The sequence below is a fragment of the Haliotis rubra genome, unplaced genomic scaffold (assembly GCF_003918875.1).
Source record: "Haliotis rubra isolate DU_JTF1 unplaced genomic scaffold, ASM391887v1 Scf692, whole genome shotgun sequence".
Taxonomy (NCBI): Eukaryota; Metazoa; Mollusca; class Gastropoda; order Lepetellida; family Haliotidae; genus Haliotis; species Haliotis rubra.
The window spans coordinates 450163-469247 of record NW_025767404.1 but is presented as its reverse complement, the minus strand read 5'-3'; the positions used below and the strand labels follow the sequence as shown (position 1 = coordinate 469247).

The 19085-nt window shown below is 42.2% G+C and overlaps 1 protein-coding gene across 1 annotated transcript in view; it reads left to right on the top strand.

Moving 5' to 3' along the window:
- The first annotated feature begins 7138 nt into the window (after window positions 1-7138).
- The window catches only part of LOC124258421 (sodium-coupled monocarboxylate transporter 1-like), a 104767-nt gene continuing 92820 nt past the window's right edge, over window positions 7139-19085 (top strand). The window contains exons 1-3 of the mRNA XM_046692517.1: window positions 7139-7540; window positions 15000-15068; window positions 17772-17823. Of these exons, the coding sequence (XP_046548473.1) occupies window positions 7196-7540; window positions 15000-15068; window positions 17772-17823 (466 nt within the window). The 5' untranslated portion in view covers window positions 7139-7195. The remainder of the gene's footprint in view (window positions 7541-14999; window positions 15069-17771; window positions 17824-19085) is intronic.

Here is a 19085-nt window from a genome sequence, read left to right as displayed (position 1 = left end):
TGTGTCACATGACAGATTTGACGGGTGTACGGTTGGTACACCCTGGCAAATCCACCTACATGGTTTCGCAATTCAACAAATTTATCTTAGGGTAATAAAGTCCCGTACACTCTTTCAAAACACAGTGTAACTAATAATGTTATCATATAGGAGTTATGATCAGCGCAAAGACCACTTGGACCGGTAGGTTCTTATCATGATTGTATTATGGCGAGCCAACCTGGTCTGGTTTGGTTGGTTGGTTGGTTGTTAACGCCGCACTCAGCTATATGTCTGCGGTCTGTAAATAATATCGAGTCTGGAATAGACAATCCAGTTATCAACAGCATGAGCATCGATCTAAGCAAATTGGATACGATGACATGTGTCATTACCGTTTCCTTACATTTTTATGGGTGTCGATTTTCATATTTTCATACGTATGAAACTGTTACGAATCTATCACTAACTTCAACCACACTGTGACCTACCCCCTTTACTTGTCTGTGACTAGTTTGATATGAACGTAAAAGTATGCGAAAGGTATGTAAAAGATCTGAAGGAATAATAAACAACACAACACTTTCAAACTACTGTAATATGAATCGAATCTCGACGTGAAGCTCAGGACGGGCTGAACATACTGTCAACATTTGTAATAACATCCTGCCCCTTGTCTCGCCATTTACCGTCCTCTTGAATGCTGTGCATTGTATCTTGACGTCATAATCTCTCATATGACGTCATAATCTTCCCAAACGTCATCTGTTTGTGACGTCATAGTTCACTCCTTACATAATTAAGGTTGTGATACCGAACCCACTTACAGTAACAACTCGGACATGATGTTGTCACTCAAACATACTTCATCGAAAAGAATTCTTTGTACTTGCGAACATGTGACAATAAATTGGTTGCATATGTCACAGGTCAACATTTCAAACTTCATTAAAACCTTGGAATATCACGTTCTTGTCATTGTTCATACATTCTGTGAGCGGGCGGATAATTTATCAATGCATCACTGAATGTCGAGTAGGACACCGGGTGTTCATGGGCAGGGTGAGCATGCCCTGTTGTACCAGCAATACCGACCACACCTGGGTGTTTCGTTCAAGGCGACATTGAAAGGAGTCGTAAAAACTACATGAGACGTCACTCACTCACTCACTCACTCAGTATGCGATCATCCAGCTATGCCCTGTATCGCTGGTTACACGCTCTAAGTACAGTACAGGATAGGAAGTACTGTACCCCAGGATTCGAACCCACACTCTCAGAGTCAGACACCTAATGCCAGCACACACCTAATCCACTCCACCACTAGAACACGTGCTTTTACTTGGAAAGTGTAATATTGAGCAAACATTATTTCAGGTTTTATCTTTCCCTTTTCTCTGTATCTTTCGTAAACAAGAAAGAGCATTGTTCACAATACCCCAGTACAAATCTCGCGTTCACCTATAACTGTTGTGTTCACCTATAACACTCTGCAGTGTACACCTATAACACTCCGTAGTGTTCACCTATAACACTCTGTAGTGTTCACCTATAACACTCTATAGTGTTCACCTATAACACTCTATAGTGTTCACCTATATTACTCTATAGTGTACACCTATAACACGCTGTAGTGTTCACCTATAACACTCTATAGTGTTCACCTATAACACTCTATAGTGTTCACCTATAACGCTCTATAGTGTTCACCTATAACACTCTGTAGTGTTCACCTATAACACTCTATAGTGTTGACCTATAAAACTCTATAGTGTTCACCTATAACACTCTGTAGTGTTCACCTATAACACGCTGTAGTGTTCACCTATAACACGCTGTAGTGTTCACCTATAACACGCTGTAGTGTTCACCTATAACACTCTGTAGTGTACACCTATAACACGCTGTAGTGTTCACCTATAACACTCTGTAGTGTACACCTATAACACGCTGTAGTGTTCACCTATAACACTCTGTAGTGTTCACCTATAACACTCTGTAGTGTTCACCTATAACACTCTGTAGTGTTCACCTATAACACTCTGTAGTGTTCACCTATAACACTCTGTAGTGTTCACCTATAACAATATCAAATTTCCTAATCACCTTAAAACAACTGCTGCAACATATTGTGCAAAATTCTTTCCCTGAACCTGTGAATTTATTTCAGAAAAAAAGCATGGTCTATAATTTGTGTACAGTCATCCATGTAACTAAAGAAGATCTTAAGAGCGTGAAATATGAATGGGGTTGCAAAGTATAATTGCACCTTTTAGATCTAACCCCAGAAGGGTAGCTTGGCTTTGAATAATGACATTGATCTTACTATACACAGAACACTAGAGGATGAAAACGGTGATTATATTGTTGCACATGTAACCGTAGATGATAAAAGATTTACCCTTACACATATATATGGACCTAATATTCATGATCCCCATTTTTATTTTAAAATATTTGAAAACATTTGTAATTTTGACAATGAATCCACAGCTATTGTTTTTCATTGGAATTTGGTTCTTAATCCTACAAATTATTTGGAAAATTACAAAAATATTAGGGCCAGAGATATTGTTTGACAAAATTGAATCCTTAGATCTTATTGATATCAGGAGAAAACTAAATCCTGATTTAAGAAAATAACCTGGTGGAAAACCCCCAGACAGCAAGCACACTCAGCTATCACTCAGCATGACATTATACCTCACTCAGCTATCACTCAGCATGACATTATACCTCACTCAGCTATCACTCAGCATGACATTATACCTCACTCAGCTATCACTCAGCTATTAGCTTTAGTTTCTCAAACACTATTAATCAAAACGGAGGGATGGGTTAGTGGAAACTCAATACTTCTTTACTCTTACTCCCTGAATATGCTGATTTACTCAGATCAATCTTAAGGGAGACAACTGAAGAATACCCCGATACTGAATCTGACGTTGGGAATGTGAATGACTCAGATATCAAACTTATGGAAGATGACAAATTATTCTTAGAAAAATTTCTAGTGAATGTCCGTGGTAAATCAATATCTTTTTCATCTTATCTGAAAATTAAGACAAAGAATAAAATTAATGAATTCGAAACCAAAATAAGAGACTGTGAAAATACTACTAGAAAAGATTTTCAAAATGTAGATGAAGTCTTACTATCTGAACTTTCCAAATTTAAATCAGAACTACAACAAATTTCGGAAGAAGAGATAAGAGGAATTCAGCTCAGAAACAGAATTTTTTGGTATGAAGAAAGGAACAAACCAACAAAATATTTCTGTCATTTAGAAAATAGGAATTATGTCAGCAAATCAATTAATAAGATTATTACAGATGAAGATGAAGAAACTACAGGCAGTGATGCAATCTTAAAAGGTTTTATATAAAAATATACATTCTTCTGATAAGAATTATGAGAATGATGCCCATTTCGAAAATGTGATTCCAACGCTGAGTCACCAACTGAGAGACAAACTGAAAAAGGTAATAGACATAAATGAAATGTCATTGGCTGGAAAAGTATGAAAAGTAACAAAAGTCCCGAAATAGATGGATTTCCGATTGGTTTCTATAAAGTATTCTGGAACGAATTTAAAGTTTTGGATTTTTAGGTTATCAAAAATGTTTCAAGAAGAAATAAGATGTCTCTTACCATGAAGGGAGGTGTTATCACTTGTATGCCTACAGCTAGAATAGGACCTTATTGAAGAACTGGAGACCATTACTTTATTAAATGCTCTGTGTAACAATTCCAATACCTGTTTTCACATGGTATTTTCTATACTAAAAATGAACTATCTGAATGAAAGTTGTCGACAATTCTGTTTGCTGGTTTTGTAATGAGCTGAATGAGAGTATTTGTCATGCTTATTGGAAATGTAGAGAAACACAAACTTTCTGGAACGAACTTGACGTTTGAATGAATAAGAAAAATTGAGAACACAATTAAAACAACAAAACCCTGTTTGTTTGGTTTGGAACATTATACAGTGATACATTATTAAATCATATTATCCTAACTGCCAAATAATATATCCATTTATGTGGGATTATCCAACATACTCCAAAACTTGTTTGTTTTCAAAGACGTTTTCAATGTTTAAAGTTCATTGCAATAAAAAAAATAATAACCTTCAAAATCATGACACAAAATGACGATCTACATTCACAACTTAACAGCCAACGATGTACCCTTGGGAACAAATAAAAACATGAAATCAAAGATTATTAGAAATATCTCAGAAACCAGTGGTCGATATCAAGAACATTTTATCATCTGATGTTCTCGAGTTACCTCATATGACAAACATGAAGTCGACTCCCAAAATGTAGCAGTTCAGTTGCACAAGATAATCACCATCGGATCTTAAAGCTCTGTTTTATATTTGACTTGCAATTGAAAATATCTTAAGTTAGCGATATAGCTTTACAAATATCATCTGTACTGGCGTTTAGTACTCAAACATACGTTCTACAATATTTTAAATGTTTCAAATTCAACTAAATTTGGAAGTGTCTTTCAAAAAAAGAAAATATCCAACTTCTGTTGGGTACATACCTGATACTAGCAAATCAATATATTTGCTTACTCGACTCAAATTAGCACATTCATTGAATAAACAGGTTTCAATAATCATCATGGAGCGTCGTTATCATAATAACTGGATTGTTATACAAGAAAAACACCTACCACAGAGGTCGTTCTGCTTGAGTGTGTACTTTCCGACGGTGAACAGCAGTATAGGTAAGGGGGGAGGGGTGTGTGTGTGTGTGTGAGTGTGTGTGTGTGGGTATTGTGCTATGGAGGCACAGCCTATAATAAGACTATGGGGAAAAAGCTTGTGGTATCCTTTCGTCCACGTTTCTGTGTATTTTGACCCACTTTCCGATGTCATTTTTTCTCCTCCACACATAGAAGCATTGAAAAGTCTGTCTACTCCTAGATACCGTAGAAAGCAGTCTTGTGCGAGATACCGCCAATGTCTTGCTGCCAATCTCGGTATAACAAATCTACAACCTTTGGAAGGCCTTCCTACATTTGTAGACGATATGTACATGTTTGGCTACCTACAACACAAAGACTGCGTTTGCAAGAATGCCAGAGTATCCTATACGATTGGAAGTAATCTTCAGTAACCCATGCTTGTCGTAAGAGGCGCCTACATATACGGGATGGGGTGGTCAGGTTGCTGAATTGGTTGACACATGTCACCGGTTCCCTGCTATATATATGGGATGGGGTGGTCAGGCTAGCTGACTTGGTTGACACATGTGACCGGTTCCCTGCTATATATACGGGATGGGGTGGTCAGGCTTGCTGACTTGGTTGACACATGTCACCGGTTCCCTGCTATATATACGGGATGGGGCGGTCAGGCTCGCTGACTTGGTTGACACATGTCACTGTTCCCAGCTATATATATGGGATGGGGTGGTCAGGCTCGCTGACTTGGTTGACACATGTCACCGGTTCCCTGCTATATATACGGGATGGGGCGGTCAGGCTCGCTGACTTGGTTGACACATGTGACCGGTTCCCTGCTATATATACGGGATGGGGTGGTCAGGCTTGCTGACTTGGTTGACACATGTCACCGGTTCCCTGCTATATATACGGGATGGGGCGGTCAGGCTCGCTGACTTGGTTGACACATGTCACTGTTCCCAGCTATATATATGGGATGGGGTGGTCAGGCTCGCTGACTTGGTTGACACATGTCACCGGTTCCCTGCTATATATACGGGATGGGGCGGTCAGGCTCGCTGACTTGGTTGACACATGTCACTGTTCCCAGCTATATATATGGGATGGGGTGGTCAGGCTCGCTGACTTGGTTGACACATGTCACCGGTTCCCTGCTATATATACGGGATGGGGCGGTCAGGCTCGCTGACTTGGTTGACACATGTCACTGTTCCCAGTTATATATATGGGATGGGGTGGTCAGGTTGACACATCACTGTTCCCAGTTATATATATGGGATGGGGTGGTCAGGCTCGCTGACTTGGTTGACACATGTCACTGGGATGGGGTCCCAGTTATATATATATATATGGGATGGGGTGGTCAGGCTCGCTGACTTGGTTGACACATGTCAATGTTCCCAGCTATATATATGGGATGGGGTGGTCAGGCTCGCTGACTTGGTTGACACATGTCACTGTTCCCAGCTATATATATGGGATGGGGTGGTCAGGCTCGCTGACTTGGTTGACACATGTCACTGTTCCCAGCTATATATATGGGATGGGGTGGTCAGGCTCGCTGACTTGGTTGACACATGTCACTGTTCCCAGCTTTATATATGGGATGGGGTGGTCAGGCTCGCTGACTTGGTTGACACATGTCACTGTTCCCAGGTATATATATATGGGATGGGGTGGTCAGGCTTGCTGACTTGGTTGACACATGTCACTGTTCCCAGCTATATATACGGGATGGGGTGGTCAGGCTCGCTGACTTGGTTGACACATGTCACTGTTCCCAGCTATATATATGGGATGGGGTGGTCAGGCTCGCTGACTTGGTTGACACATGTCACTGTTCCCAGCTATATATATGGGATGGGGCGGTCAGGCTCGCTGACTTGGTTGACACATGTCACTGCTGTTGATCACTTGAATGTCTGGTCCAGACTCGGTAATGTACAGAACGCCGCCATATAGCTCGAATATTGCTGAGTGCGGTGGAAAGCTAAACTCACTCACTCACCTAAACGGTGCTCTTATATACGCGAAAAGACGTGAACCTGCAGGCTTGGGCTCTCCAACTTGAACACGTATTTGGAGATGTTGCTATTGGCAACATTAGTCTCGACATTTCCTCAATTTGACAAACGTATGACAAAATGTTGACTGACATTTAACTTTTTGCCATGCTTGTCAAAGCTTGCATTCTGCTTTCAGATCTTTTCAATGACATTTTCGCAAAGTATTTTAAGAATATTATGATAAATACACATGCATAGATCACCATTATCAAATCAACAATCTCATTATATCCAGCTGTGCGTGTCAATTAAACATGACGACGTGTCACGTACACGTACAGACACGTGAAGCCTGCTCGCATCCACAATAATACAGTTGTATCACGTGACCACATCCGGGGTCTCCTTCCCATTGTTTACTATTGTAGATGGTGTACTGAAAGCCAGCATCACAATCGTATTAGAATACATTTAGTTGTATCTGTTGAATAACGCCGACAGTCACCATGGAATCTCAGGTAATGGTGCTTGGTGCTGCCGACTACGTGGTATTTGCTCTGGTGCTGCTCGTGTCTGCAGGAATTGGAATCTTCTATGCATTTTCCGGAAACAAACAGAAAACAACGGGAGAGTTTCTTATGGGTGGAACACAGATGAAGACTGTGCCCCTCGCCATTTCCATCCTAGTGTCCTTCATGTCCGCCATCTTGATTCTGGGAACTCCAGCCGAGATGTACCGAGAAGGGACGCAGTACTACCTGTACACGTTCGGCTTAATTGGAGCCATTGGTGTGTCTACATTGTTGTACGTTCCCCTTCTCTATCCACTGAAGTATACAAGCTCATTTGAGGTAAAGTACTCGTAGTTACGTTTGTTGCAGCGCACCAGTGTTTGTCCTTAACCCTGACAAGCTGCAGGCCTTAAACACCCAGAACCATAACAAGTTGTTGGTCCTGATCCCAACATGTAGGCCAATATATTAGCTACAATATAAGTAATTCCCAGCAAACAAAAATGTGACAACTAACAAACTCAGTTAAAGAGTTAAATTTAACTCTAGTAACTGATTTGTCTGCTTATACAACAAAATAAAAATCCTTCAAATTACTGAATGATATTTTCTAAAACATAATACTGTTAGTTATTGTGTATGAAAATGCTGTCGACCACAAGGACCTACAGAAAACAATAGGCTGTGGGTTTTCCGAGTGGTTTTCAGTCGGCTTCGGGCCTAAGGACAGACGTCAGTATCGAACGCTGCAGCGCGCCACATATTTTGACGTTTCTGACTTTGTTTAAAGATCTCTAATGTCTTGAGGCTATTACCCCTACAATAAACCCTCTTTAACGAGGAATATTGGCACAAACGAATATTAACAACAAACGCACGTGCATCCATTTGGTTGAAGAAAACTTAGTCTCAGTCACAGAACAACAACTAATAAGTGTAGTAGTAACAACAGTAATAGTCGCAGTAGTAGTAGTCGTAGTAATAGTACTAGTAGTAGCAGTAGTCGTAGTAGTAATCGCAGTGGTAGTAGCAGTAGTCGTAGTAGTAATCCTAGTGGTAGTAGCAGTAGTCGTAGAAGTAGTACTAGTAGTAGCAGTAGTCGTAGTATTAGTATTAATAGATGCAGTAGTCGTAGTAGTAGTAGTAGTAGTGGTAGTGGTAGTAGTAGTTATAGTAGTAGTAGTTATAGTAGTAGTAGTACAAATAGATGCAGTAGTCGTAGTAGTAGTAGTGGTAGTGATAGTAGTAGTTATAGTACTAGTAGTAGTCGCAGTAGCCGTAGTTGTAGTCGTAGTCGTAATCGTCGTCGTCGTCGTAGTAGTAGTAGTAGTGGTAGTAGTAGTTTTAGTAGTAGTAGTGGTGGTGTTGGTGTTGGTGGCAGTTGTAATAGTAGTAGTAGTAGTAGCAGAGGTAGTACTAGTAGTAGTAGTGACAGTAGTAGTGGTAGTACCAGTAGTAATAGTAGTAGTAGTGGCAGTAGAAGTAGTTGTAGCAGTAGTAGTGGTAGTAATCGCAGTAGTAGTAGTGGTGGTGGTAGTAGCAGTAGTGGTAGTAATCGCAGTAGTAGTAGTGGTAGTAGTAGTAGTAGTAATGGTAGTAGTAGTAGTAGTAGTATTAGTAGTGTTAGTATTAGTAATAGTAGTAGTAGTACTAGTTGTAGTAGTAGTAAGTAGTGAGTAGTAGTACAAATAGATGCAGTAGTCGTAGTAGTAGTAGTGGAGAATTGGTAGTAGTAGTAGTACTAGTAGTCGCAGTGGTGAGTAGTAGTGGTAGTAGTAGTAGTAGTTGTAGTAGGAGTGGTGATAGTAGTCACTTGGTGCCAGTAGTAGCAGTACTAGTGGTGTAATAGTAGTTGTAGTAGTAGTAGTGGTGGTAGTAATCGCAGTGGTAGTAGTAGTAGTGGTTGGTAGTGGTAGTAGTAGTGGTAGTAATCACGCAGTAGGTAGTAGTGGTAGTGAGTGGTAGTAGTGAGTAGTGGTAGTAGGTAGTAGGGGTGTAGTAGTAGTGGTAGTAGTGGTGGTAGTAGTAGTAGTTGTAGTGAGTAGTAGTAGTCATGCGGTATGGCGTAGTAGTGCTGGTTAGGTAGTGAGTACTAGTTGTAGTAGTAGTAGTAGAATTGAGTAGTAGTGGTAGTAGTAGTGGTGGTAGTTTGTGAGTAGTGGTGGTAGTAGTAAGTAGTGGTAGTGGTAGTAAGTAGTAGTAGGGATTAGTATTAACAGTTAAGTAGTAGTAGGTAAGTAGTGGTAGTTGTGAGTAGTAGTGGTGAATTGATTAGTAGTGAGTGGTGAAGTAAGTAGAAGTAGTAAGTTAAGGTGAAGTAGTAGTGAAGTAGTGGTAGTAGTAGTAGTAGTAGTGGTAGTGTAGTGAGTGGTAGTGTGGTGAGTTAGTAAGTAGTGAGTGGTAGTAGTGGAGTGGTAGTTGTAGTAGTAGTAGTAGAGATGAGTGAAAGTAGTAGTAGTAGTAGTAGTGAAGTAGTGGTGAGTGGTAGTGGTAGTGAGTGAAGTGAAGTAGTAGTGGTGAGTAAGGTTAAGAGTGGTAGTAGTAGTAGTAGTATTGTAGTAGTAGTAGTGGTAGTAGGAGTACTAGTGAGTACTAAAGAGTAGTAGTAGTAATGTAGTAGTGGTGTAGTGGTAGGGTAAGTGTAGTAGTTGTAGTGTTGTTAGGTGAAGTGAAGTGAAGTGGTGTTGAGTGGTAAGTAAAGTGTAAAATACTAGTAGTAAAGTAAGTTGGTTAAAATATAGTTAGTAGTAGTGGTTAGTAGTGGTAGGAGTAGTAGTGGGACAGTTTGTAGTAGTAGTAGTAGTAGTGGTGTAGTGGTAATTAGTGAAAAGTTGTTGTAGTAGTGTTATTGTAGTGAGTTGTAGTGAGTAATTAGAGTAGTAGTAGTGAGAATTAATTTAGTAGTGGTTGTGAGTGAAATGTGAAGTAGTGGTAGTAGTAGTAGTTGTAGTAGTAAGTAGTAGTAGTAGTGTTGGTAGTAGTGATAGTTAGTGGTGGTGGTAGTGAGTGGTAGTGATGAGGTGGGTAAAGTGGTGAAATAAAAGTAGTGGTAGTAGTGAGATGGTGGTGGTGTGGATGTTGAGAGTAGTTCCTCTCTCTCTCTAAGTAAGTAATTAATTGAGGTGGCCTTGGTCCGTAGTCCTCCTCCGTCCACTCCTCTCCTCTAGTGGTACTACTCTCTCCTCGTCTCTCCTGGTGGTACTCTGTCTCTCCTCCTAATCTAGTAGTCTGTCCTCGTCGCTCCTCCTCCTCTGTCTGTCTCGTCTGTCCTCTTTGTCTGTCCATCTGTCCTCCTCTTCCTCTGTCTGTCTGTCTGTCCTCCATGTCTCTATGTCCTGTCTGTCTGTCCTAGGTGTCCTCGTTTGTCTGTCTCTCGTGTCCTGTCTGTCTGTCTGTGTTTCATGTGTAATTGTCTGTCTCGTATGTCATCATCATGTCATGTCGTGTGTGTCGTGTCATGTCATGTCCTCCATCATGTCGTCCTGGTCCTCATCCTCGTGTCCTCGTCCTCTGTGTGTCTGTCATAGTCATCGTCATCTGTCGTGTCGTCTAGTCGTGTAGTCATCGTCTTGTGTGGGTCTAGTAGTGGTCATCCTCTGAGATGTGTGATGTGTGGAATGGTTTAGTGGTTGTAATGGTTAGTAGTAGTTTGTGGTACTGGTGGTGGTGAGTAAGTGTCCTCCTCCTCCTCCTCTCCTCCTCCTCTCCTCCTCCTCCTCCTCCTCCTCTCTCCTCCTCCTCCTCCTCCTCCTCCTCTCTCCTCTCTCTCCTCCCTCCTCCTCCTCCTCCTCCTCCTCCTCTCCTCCTCCTCCCTCCTCCTCCTCCTCCTCCTCCTCCTCTCTCTCTCTCCTCCTCCTCCTCCTCCTCCTCCTCCTCCTCCTCCTCCTCCTCCTCCTCCTCCTCCTCCTCCTCCTCCTCCTCCTCCTCCTCTCTCCTCTCTCCTCCTCCTCCTCCTCCTCCTCCCTCCTCCTCCTCCTCCTCTCTCTCTCTCCTCTCCTCCTCCTCCTCCTCCTCCTCCTCTCCTCCTCCTCCTCCTCCTCCTCCTCCTCCTCCTCCTCCTCCTCCTCCTCCTCTCTCCTCTCCTCCTCTCTCTCTCTCTCTCCTCTCTCCTCCTCTCTCCTCCTCCTCCTCTCTCCTCCTCCTCCTCCTCCTCCTCCTCTCTCCTCCTCCTCCTCCTCCTCTCCTCCTCCTCCTCCTCCTCCTCTCTCCTCCTCCTCCTCTCTCCTCCTCCTCCTCCTCCTCCTCTCTCTCCTCTCTCTCTCCTCCTCCTCCTCCTCCTCTCTCCTCCTCCTCTCCTCCTCCTCCTCCTCCTCCTCCTCTCCTCTCTCCTCTCCTCCTCCTCCTCCTCCTCCTCCCTCTCTCCTCCTCCTCCTCCTCTCTCTCCTCCTCCTCCTCCTCTCCTCCTCCTCCTCTCCTCCTCTCCTCTCTCTCTCTCTCCTCTCTCTCCTCCTCCTCTCTCCTCCTCCTCCTCCTCCTCCTCCTCCTCCTCCTCCTCCTCCTCCTCTCCTCTCCTCCTCCTCCTCCCTCCTCCTCCTCCTCCTCCTCCTCCTCCTCCTCCTCCTCCTCCTCCTCCTCCTCCTCTCTCCTCTCCTCCTCCTCCTCCTCCTCCTCCTCCTCCTCCTCCTCTCTCCTCCTCCTCCTCCTCCTCCTCTCCTCCTCCTCCTCCTCCTCCTCCATCCTCCTCCTCCTCCTCCTCCTCCTCCTCCTCCTCCTCCTCCTCCTCTCCTCCTCCTCCTCCTCCTCCTCCTCCTCCTCCTCCTCCTCCTCCTCCTCCTCTCCTCTCCTCCTCCTCTCCTCCTCCTCCTCCTCTCTCCTCTCATCCTCCTCCTCCTCATCCTGTGTTCACGAGTGCCAGGCCTTGAGACAACGTCAACTGGCTGTTATGAGTGCGAGAGAGACTGTCATGCACGGTACCGAACAAGCTGCAACACAGATGATTCGTCAAACACACATTAGTGCTCAGTGGACCGCAGCTCTGTACCTCCCAGTGGCCGTATGCACATGTCGGGCGTAGCTAACGTCAGGCGTAACACACTACGTCGGGCTTAGCAGCGCCCTCCTCTTACACGTCATGCACAACGTCGGTTAAGCCTAGGCGTTACTACGCCCGACTAAACGGATTTACGTCGAGGCGCAGTGTTCTATTTTTAGATTTTCGAACGTTTTTAAACCACCGGTAAAAGGCGCGAAACAACTTCGCGGTACATCCCTTTCAGCCGTAATCATGGAAAGCCAAAGAAAACCGTGAAATCCCAACTTTACCGATGGATCCTGGTGGAGAAATAACATGCACTTTCAAAATAGGCTTCATCATACATGTCACCATTTTTGACACATTACAAAATGACGATTCACAGCGTTATTTGGTGTATGTTTTGAAATGTTCAAATCGGATAATTACTATTCAGAAGTATTGAATTTCAAAAATAGCATATTAATGATCACTGATATCAGGTTTTAATGAAATCACTAATGATAATTCTGAAAATACACTTACACGAACGCCGAAGTGCGCTTTCCGTCACAGAATCTATAGTGTTCACAAAATCACGTTTCGCGAAGGCCGGAATTGAGACGCCAATTACATCACGTAATCTATATATCATATTCAGCTGCGACAAATGTAGTACACCATATGTTAAACCTTTACACAAGTATTAGAAGATCACACATAGCCATAACTGCAAAATATTTGGGCGTTGTGAAATATTATTTTTCATTTACGTTAAATTGGTGCCAAACAGGTGCGCGTGTTGCTCACAATAAGATACGCAGTCAAGCCGTCCAATTGTTGATACATTCAGGACACTATTTAATTGGTAAAATCATTCATGTAATGTTAACTAAAGAGAGTTTAATTATGACATAGAAGCCGAGACCTTTAATACAATTAATGGAATTTAGGTAAGATATATACTAATCAGCAAACCAATGTCGTCTTTTTCCGACGTCGCAAAATGCATAAAACAAGTCATGACGTCAACTAAAATGTTGTATTATTATCAGTAATTTCAGTACATTTGAAGATATGGCTAGTACTCCGTTAATATAAATGCAAAATTAGTCAAACTACATCTACACAAACAGGAGAATATGGGAATCTAAGAACTAACTTAATTACATATCGGATAGGGCCATCCAAATCGCTATTCTGCTTTCTCAAGTAGTTCATTGCCATCTTTTCTTATAGATTGTGAAACATTGTGATCCGCTCACACTGGGGAACTTTGTAATGGAATAGGTTGGTTCACCGTGAACACAGCATAACGAAAATTTAGCGTCCGTATCCACAACAACTTTTCTCCAAGTGATCTGAGTTACATTGACCTAGTGTTAAGCATAGCGGATTTATGCCCCTTTATCTTTATACGTGTATGACCTCTCTGTCGTCGGTTGACGTCATAGAAGAAAATCCATTTTTGACACTTATTGCAAGTCATTTTTAATGTTGAGCGTGTAACGTTATGCATTAGCACATACACCCAATTCATATACACTTATGTCGTTCAGATATCAGGCTGTATTTTCTTCGCTCACACTTTCTGTAAAGATGCCAAATTAAAAAAATCGTAGCAGAGTGCTTTTATCGGTGCACGACAAAAAGCTGAGAAATTGACAGTTTTTTACCGCGTAACAAAATTTTGGACAACATGTAGCAGTGTCTGTTTCTAAAACCGCCGAGGAAGTCGCACTTATATTTATACCAACGGATAGGAAATTAAATATTCTGCATTTCTGTGTACTTTTATAGCCGTACGCAGATCCAGGACCACAAGAGCGCAATTCTCGCACTACGTTCACTTTTCAAACCTTTTGAAAATGTGCGTCTGAAAAAACCTCGGCATCCAGTGCCGCCACTACAGGGCTACGCCTGGCTTACGCCTGCTGGGTAGGTGGCGTAAATATAGAGCGCTACGACTGGCGTAACTTTAACTACGTCTAATATGTGCATACCGGTTTACGTTACGTCCGGGCGCACATTTTACTTACGCCCGGACTAGATTTTACGCCCGACATATGCATACGGCCACTGGAGTTGGTTGGAGGAATGAGGCTGGCTGTTTGCTGTGTAGGGCAGTGAGTGAGTGAGTATGGTTTTACGCCGCTTTTAGCAATATTCCAGCAATATCACTACAGGGGACACCAGAAATGGGCTTCACGCATCGTACCTATGTGAACCCTGGTCTTCAGCGTGACAACGAGAGGTGAGGTGAAAGTGGGTTTAACGTCGTGCTTGAGAATATTTCGCTCATATGAAGACGTGCATGCGTGTGTATGTGTATGTGCGGCTGCTTGTACTAGCCCAGACTTTAGTACAACGCAGCATGACGAGCGTACCCCACCGTAAAATCTTGTATTTTGTCATTGCAATACGCAGCGGAACCAAATAATTTTATCTGAACATCCCTTTAGGTCGATTGTTCTAATGCTTACTACAACGATGAGTTTGATTACAAAGAGTGAGTGAGTGAGTTTAGTTTTACGCCGCTTTTAGCAATATTCCAGCAATATCACGGCGGGGGACACCAGAAATGGGCTTAACACATTGTACCCACGTGGGGAATCGAACCCGGGTTTTCGGCGTGACGAGCGAACGCTTTAACCACTAGGCTACCCCACCGCCCCTGATTACAAAGAAGGAAGAACCGCTAATTGTTGTTCATAATAGCAATCACCTGATTGTCTGTTTTTCTTTCAGTTGTATAATTACACCTGTCATGAAACAAGAACATGGCGATTGCCAACGTTAACCGAAACCTAATTATATCATTATTATATCGAGGTTTCATCGCTTTAGTATCTCGAGAAACGGTTCAACTCCCGCGCTGCCAGGCTCACTGGGACCAGCATAATGATTGTCCAACAAGTAAGTACTGTAAACAGCATGGTGATTGTCATAAAAGTAGGTAGTGTAAACAGCATGGTGATTGTCATACAAATAGGTACTGTAAACAGCATGGTGATTGTCATACAAGTAGGTAGTGTAAACAGCATGATGATTGTCATACAAGTAGGTACTGTAAACACCATGGTGATTGTCTAACAAGTAGGTACTGTAAACAGCATGATGATTGTCAAACAAGTAGGTACAGTAAACAGACTGATGATTGTCATACAAGTAGGTAGTGTAAACAGCATGATGATTGTCATACAAGTAGGTACTGTAAACACCATGGTGATTGTCTAACAAGTAGGTACTGTAAACAGCATGATGATTGTCAAACAAGTAGGTACTGTAAACAGACTGATGATCATACAAGTAGTCAGCATATGATTGTCATACAAGTAGGTAGTGTAAACACCATGGCATGATGATTGTCATACAAGTAGGTACTGTAAACACCATGGTGATTGTCCAACAAGTAGGTACTGTAAACAGCATGATGATTGTCCAACAAGTAGGTACTGTAAACAGACTGATGATTGTCCAACAAGTAGGTAGTGTAAACAGCATGATGATTGTCAAACAAGTAGGTACCGTGAACAGCATGATGATTGTCAAACAAGTAGGTACTGTAAACAGACTGATGATTGTCCAACAAGTAGGTACTGTAAACACCATGGTGATTGTCAAACAAGTAGGTACTGTAAACAGCATGATGATTGTCAAACAAGTAGGTACTGTAAACAGCATGATGATTGTCAAACAAGTAGGTACTGTTAACAGCATGATGATTGTCAAACAAGTAGGTACTGTAAACAGACTGATGATTGTCAAACAAGTAGGTACTGTAAACACCATGGTGATTGTCATAAAAGTAGGTACTGTAAACAGCATGATGATTGTCAAACAAGTAGGTACTGTAAACAAACTGATGATTGTCACCAAGTAAGTACTGTAAAGTGCATGATGATTGTCAGCAAGTTGGTAATGTAAACAGCATGGCGGTTGTCAGCAAGTAAGGATTGTAAACAGTATGATGATTGCAATAAAAGAAGGTACTGTAAACAGCATCATGATTGTCAGCAAGTAGGTAATGTAAACAACATGACAACCGGAAGAGTCGGAAGAGACAGAAATTTGAAATACATTTTTTTGTGATTTTGACTGTCATGTATGCATTTAGTGAACGGTTTAATTTAACACAAGTATCTTAGTCAATGGAAGGCATGTTGTTCTTTCTGAGACCAACAAGGAGGGACCTGGTAAATATAGAGTGTGGGGTTTGAACTTCATTAGGAAAGCGAGTCTGCTAAACTAATTATTCCTAATCTGGTGACTTGGCTATATGTACATTGTACTTTCAGACAAGTGGCTCTGTGTATGTTGTACTTGTAGACGCGTGGCTCTGTGTATGTTGTACTTGCAGAAGCGTGGCTCGGTGTATGTTGTACTTTCAGACACGTGGCTCTGTGTACGGTGTACTTGTAGACTCGTGGCTCTGTGTATGTTGTACTTGTAGACACGTGACTCTATGTATTTTGTACTTGTAGACGCGTGGCTCTGTGTGTGTTGTACGTGTAGACACGTGACTCTATGTACGTTGTACTTGTAGACGCATGGCTCTATGTACGTTGTACTTTAGACACGAGCCTCTATGTACGTTGTACTTGTAGACACGAGCCTCTATGTACGTTGTACTTGTAGACACGTGACTCTATGTCCGTTGTACTTGTAGACGAGTGGCTCTATGTACGTTGCACTTGTTGACACGTGACTCTGAGTACGTTGTACTTGTAGACACATGACTCTAATTGTACGTTGTACTTATAGACGCGTGGCTCTGTGTACGTTGTACTTTTAGACACATGACTCTATGTACGTTGTACTTGCTGACACGTTGCTCTATATACGTTGTTCTTGTAGACACGTGGCCCTGTGTACGTCGTACTTGTAGACACGTGGCTCTGTGTACGTTCTACTTGTAGACACGTGGCTCTATGTATGTTGTACTTGTAGACACATGGCTCTGTGTACATTGTACTTGTAGACACGTGGCTCTATGTACTTTGTACTTGTAGACACATGGCTCTATATGTACGTTGTACTTGTAGACACGTGTCTGTATATACGTTGTACTTGTAGACACGTGGCTCTGTGTACGTTGTACTTGTAGACACGTGGCTCTATGTCCGTTGTACTTGTAGACACGTGGCTCTATGTACGTTGTACTTGTAGACACGTGGCTCTATGTACGTTGTACTTGAAGACACGTGGCTCTGTGTACGTTGTACTTGTAGACACGTGGCTGTATGTACCGTGTCCTTGTAGGGACCTAAGTCTGTGTATGTTATACTTGTAGACACGTGGCTCTATGTACGTTGTACTTGTAGACACGTGGCTGTATGTATCGTGTCCTTGTAGGGACCTAGGTCTGTGTATGTTGTACTTGTAGACACGTGGCTGTATGTACGTTGTACTTGTAGACACGTGGCTGTATGTACCGTGTCCTTGTAGGGACCTAGGTCTGTGTATGTTGTACTTGTAGATACGTGGCTGTATGTACCGTGTCCTTGTAGGGACCTAGGTCTGTGTATGTTGTACTTGTAGACACGTGGCTGTATGTACCGTGTCCTTTTAGGGACGTAGGTCTGTGTATGTTGTACTTGTAGACATGTTTTATCCCAGGTGATCTATATGGGCGTGGTGTCGGTTGCTCCGTCGACGGCTCTAGAAGCAGGTAGGCTTGTAATTGCAGCTCTTCATTATTTCACCATCATACCCTCTTTTGAATGAACATTACAAAGCAACGTGAGGGCACTATTCGTGGCTGTGTAGTTATAAACGATATGTTCTCCATACACCTGTTGGTCAGATGCCGTCTTCATGATGTACATTATGTAATACATGTAATGTATAAACTGATATTCACAAAAGTCAATATCTATAAATCTATATATCTGTGGACGGCACCAATCCGTTGACATTGATGGCACAACATGAAAGAAAGAAGAACTGCTCTTCGGAGTTCCACAGGTTGAGTTGAGTTGAGTTGGGTTTTGCGTCACATCGGCATTATTCCAGCCATATAGTGACGAGAACAAGTTTGCAATAATAAACATTGTAAGTACATACCCGTAAGTACATACATATATTCATTACATTGTCATTTAAAAGCGGAAAAAGTCATAGGCAATAAGTTCCACAGGGATCAGTCCTTTGTCCGATCCTGTTCACAATGTACACTTCACCTCTTGCGGATGTCATACGAAAATATAATCTGCAATTCCATCTGTATAGATGACACCCAATTGTACATATCTTTTAGACCACAAAGTAAACAATCAGTTGAATTCTCCTTTGCTGTGATATCTTAATGTGTTTCTGATATCCGTGAATGGATGACTATCAACTTTTTGAAGCTTAAAGATGACAAAACAGAGATTCTCATTTTCAGTAAAAAACCAAATTTGCGACATCTCTCACAGTCGGCTTTCAAAATTGGTGACAGTATCATAGAACCAAGTAAAGAGGCTCGCAATCTGTTTTTTTTTCACTTGAAGACCATATCAGTGAAATCTGCAAACAAGCATACTGCCATATCAGGAATATTGCTCTAATAAGGAAGTATATAAATACACGTGTGGTTATTGCAATGCTCTCTTGGTTGGGTTACCAAAACACCGAATTGCACAGTTACAGCGGGTACAAAATATAGCTGCTGGAGTTATCTCCCTTACAGGCGAATATGAGCACATAACTCATATACGGATAGAACTTAAAATTCTTGTGCTTGTATACAAAGCTTTTCACGGTATCGGCCTATCGTACATCAACGAACTGATCCAGTGCGATCAACCCACGTTCCCTACGTTCTAGTAGTGCCCAGTTACAAGTTGTGCCACGTACGAGGACGAAGACATTTGGAGACAGATGTTTTTCAAAAGCAGGTCCTATGCTTTGGAACAACATCCCATTGGGCATTAAAATTGCAGAGGAAAT